The following is a 4,319-nucleotide window of genomic DNA, read 5'->3' on the forward strand; positions in this document are numbered from 1 at the left end:
GTGAAGGGTGGAAGGTGTAGGGGAGATGTCAGGGGTGGGTTCTTTACCCAGAGAGTGGTGGGGGCATGGAATGCGCTGCCTGTGGGAGTGGTAGAGTCAGAATCTTTGGTGACCTTTAAGCGGCAATTGGATAGGTACATGGATGGGTGCTTAAGCTAGGACAAATGTTCGGCACAACATCGTGGGCCGAAGGGCCTGTTCTGTGCTGTATTGTTCTATGTTCTATGAATGGGTCTGGGTGGGATTCTCTTCGGAGGGTCGGTGTGGACTTGTGGAGCCAAATGGCCTGTTTCCCCACTGTAGGGATTCTATGATTCTATGATTTAAAAATTGGTTGTGGTGGAATTTGTTTCATAAGCTCTACATTTCACTATGAGCTGGTGACACACTTCCATCCTTTCTGGAGTTTCATTGGTGGAATTATGTAAATTTAGATATTGAACAAATCAAAGGGTAGAGGGTAGAAGGCAGGAATATGTCATTGAGTTAGAGGTTCAGCCATGATCATACTGAATGGTGCAGCACAATTGAAGGGCTGGATAGCCTACTCCTGCTCCTGTGTTGCTATTGCTGATATCCAGGCTGTAGGCATTACACACCACCCGCAGAACAAAGGTCTCTTCAATTTTTCCTAACAGACGCTCCTACATTTAACATAATTGGGCCCAGTTGATGGGCCTAGAGTTGACTGTTTGCTTACCACTTTTGCAGGGAAGAGGCCTGGACTCAATCAGTGCTGGCTGTCCAGTCGTTGCTAGATCGGGTCCTTTTCATAGGTGGCTGCAGGGACTGCCTGAAAGGATCAGAAGCCTCATTTTAAAAGTGAGCTCTGGCTTCTGTGCCTGTTTCAGAGCAGGATTACTGAACTTCTTCAGCCGAGTTGGTGCTTGCATTAACCATCTCTGATTGACATCTGGGCCCGAGCTGCCTGAGCCAAAAGCGAGAGTGTGCCACTGGAAAAGCACAGCGGGTCAGGCAGCATCTGAGGAGCAGGAGAATCGAGGTTTTGGGCATAAACCATTTATCAGGAAAGGGCAGTCTTCACTTTCTCTGTGCTTGGGCCAGAAGCCTGCTTTTAATCTCCCAAACAAATTAAGTCTCTGACCGCAAGGTTTCTTTGAACTTTCAGAACCAACACCAAGCTGTGGCCGAGTCTGCAGCCATTGGATGTGCCCACGAGATCAAAGGGGAAGGTAAGGACAGCACTGAGAGCATTCTGGTTTCTATGGAGAATCAGAGACAGGATAAAGAGTGAAACTGAGTGATGGCTGCAGGCACCCTTGCTGCCAAAGTTCACATCTGACTCAGGTCTGAAGCCCCTGTCCTCAGGGAAAGGAGATACTATTGAGACAAACAAGGAGCAAGTGACCCAGCCAATGTTTCCCTCACTCAAATTCATATCCCTTCAATCGCGGGTGGATCAGATTTGGATTTTGAGCGTTTCACTGTGGGGAAGATCAGTGCTTGGGGTAAAAGTGAAAAACCAAAAACTCCTGTTTCTTTTCTCAGGGTCTTATGTCTTCATTGTTCTGAAGGATGGGATGGTCATTGCTGAGGACGTCTTCGATAAGGAACTCAAAGACATTGTCTCCCAAAAGATAGCCAAATATGCTGCTCCTGATCAAATCCAGGTAGTGATCTGACGTCAATCCCTGCTTTCTTGTGTATGTTGTGCAGAGTGGACAGGATTGACTCTAACTCCAGTATACTCAAAATGTTCATAATCTATGGGGCTGTCCATTTATAACACCATGGGCTAGAACAACAGGAGCTCAGCAGTCTGATAGGATCATGCACTGGCTTTCCAGTGCTTTGTACCATGGAGTATGGGGGTGTAAGTTGGTACTTTTGTTCCCTGCAGGTAGAGTTTATATCACGGTCATGGCACACAGACAGATACAATGGTTTAAAGGTTTGTACTTTGGAATTGATGAAATTACCTTTTGTCAGTGATCTCAGCTTCAGGACAGCTCTGCAGGGGTTCCCCGGGACTGTATCCTAGGCCCAACCATCTTCAGCTTCTTCATCAGAGACCTTCCCTCGAGCCTAAGGTCAGAACTGAGGATGATTGCTGATGATTAGTGTTCAGTTCCATTCAGAATTCCTCAGATAGTGAAGCAATTGATGTTCACACACAGAAAGACATCCAGGTTTGGGATAACTGGCAAGCAACATTCATCCACTAAGGTGCCAGGCAATGACCATCTCTAACAGGAAAGAATCTAACTAACTTGCCTTATTATCATCATGGAGACGTCTAGTGAGGTTAATCTTTGGCTACCATCGACCATAAACTGAATCAACCACAGGCCAGAAGAACAGATCAGGGGCTGGCAATTCTGTAGTGAGCCAGTGAGAGCAGTGTAAGCCAGTCTAGACAGTGAAGGTACAGAATCAATCTCCGCACTGGGGCAGAACTGACTCAGGCCATGATGCAGTGAGGGATTCAGACAGTGAGGCAGAGCCAGCCTAGACACGAGGCAGAGTTAGTCCTGCTGGTTCTCCACCTATAAAAATTAAGAGTATGATAGAATACTTTGCACGTCTAGATTAGTGCAACTCCAACAACACTAAGAAGCTCAGCACCTTTGTTATGATCCTGGTGAATGGTAATACTGGCCAGTCAGATCCCAGAGTGAACCCTGGCTTGGTAGACCACAGGTTTTATTTTTGGAATATTTTATGCAGTTCATCACTAACAAGCTGTTATGGGCTGAGTGAGAAGTACTGTTCTTAAAGGTTTTGGCTTTTAAAAGTAATGATAAAGAACAATGGACAGTACAGCACAGAAACAGGCCCTTCGGCCCTCCAAGCCTATGCCGACACATTTTGCCCTTCTATGTTAAAAGGCTGTTTAATCCCTTGACAACCTCCTGATTAAGTACATCTACAAAGCAGCAGCCATCTTGATCAGCATCACCTTCAGTATTCATTCCCTTCATTACTGATGCACAGTCACTGTTGTGTGTACTATCTTCAAGATATATTGCAGCAACTCACCAAGATTCCTCCACCTCATCATATCCTGGTTAGTATAGTAGTTAGCATTCTCCCACCTTGGTCAGTAAAGGACACTGGAATTCAATTCCCCAATGGGGAGTTTATTGATATTATCAGCAAAGGAATTAAAGGTTCTGGGGGAAAAGGAAGAAAAAAATGGAGAAAAGGAAGAAAAAAATGGAGATGGGAATGAGCTCATTGAATGGTGGAGTAGACTTGATGGATCATGAGAGACACGGATAGGGTGGATAGACTAGGTCTTTTTCCTGGTGGGGGGGGGGGGGGGGGTTAGTCCAAAACTAAAGGGTATAGGTTTAAGGTGAGAGGGCAAAGAAATAAAAGAGACCTAAGGGGCAACTTTTTCACACAGAAGGTGGTGTGTGTTTGGAATGGGCTGCCAGAGGAAGTGGTGGAAGTTGGTACAATTATATTTAAAAGGCATCTGGATGGGTATATGAATAGCAAGGGTTTAGAGGAATAATGGTCAAATGGGACTAGATTTATTTGGGATATCTGGTCGGCATGGATGGGTTGAACCGAAGGGTCTTTTTCCATGCTATGCAGCTCTATGACTGAATGGCCTATTCTTGCCTCTATATCTTACGGTCTGACAGCACTTTGCAAACCTGGGACCTCAACCACCGAGATGGACAAGACAATCTCTCCATCTGCAAGTTTCCCTTTAGACCACAAACCGTCCTGATTAGGAATTATGTTGTTATCATGGGAAAAAGAGGATACCCCTGACGCTTGGTCGTCAATTTCCTTCCCTGTTCTCAACACCTGGGTTTCTAGGTGAAGAAAGGTTACTGGAGAGTTGGTCTCCATCGGACACCAGCCTTACTCCCTGGAGAAGATTAGGAAGGGGAGAAAATCAAGCAGGTGAGGGAACACATTGCTGAGATATGGCCTGAATCACAGAACAAGTTGCCCAGAGTCTGAATCGTACCAGGGGAAGCATGATCATCAATAATGATAGAGTGTGGAGTATCGTGTATTCCCAGTCCCTTCAGTACAGATGTGGGTGCAATGATTTCAACCCAGTGTTTTGTAAGTAATTAAGTCACCGTTGTGGTTCTGTTCGCCGAGCTGGGAATTTGTGTGGCAGATGTTTCTTCCCCTGTCTAGGTGACATCCTCAGTGCTTGGGAGCCTCCTGTGAAGCGCTTCTGTGATCTTTCCTCCGGCATTTGTAGTGGTTTGAATCTGCCGCTTCCAGTTGTCAGTTCTAGCTGTCCGCTGCAGTGGTCGGTATATTGGGTCCAGGTCGATATGCTTATTGATTGAATCTGTCGATGAGTGCCAAGCCTCTAGGAATTC

General features: G+C 45.9%; 1 protein-coding gene across 3 annotated transcripts in view; it reads left to right on the forward strand.

The window, feature by feature from the left end:
• The window catches only part of LOC122553388 (acetyl-coenzyme A synthetase 2-like, mitochondrial), a 77,100-nt gene that overhangs the window by 68,089 nt on the left and 4,692 nt on the right, over positions 1-4,319 (forward strand). For 2 of the 3 annotated variants that reach the window (XM_043697090.1, XM_043697093.1), the window contains 2 exons: positions 1,130-1,193; positions 1,510-1,631. In XM_043697090.1, coding sequence (XP_043553025.1) covers positions 1,130-1,193; positions 1,510-1,631 — 186 coding nt within the window. Of the gene's footprint in view, positions 1-1,129; positions 1,194-1,509; positions 1,632-1,861; positions 3,166-4,319 lie in introns of those variants that run through there. The other variant, XM_043697092.1, reaches the window with a different exon arrangement.

Source organism: Chiloscyllium plagiosum, chromosome 10 (assembly GCF_004010195.1).
Source record: "Chiloscyllium plagiosum isolate BGI_BamShark_2017 chromosome 10, ASM401019v2, whole genome shotgun sequence".
NCBI lineage: Eukaryota > Metazoa > Chordata > Chondrichthyes > Orectolobiformes > Hemiscylliidae > Chiloscyllium > Chiloscyllium plagiosum.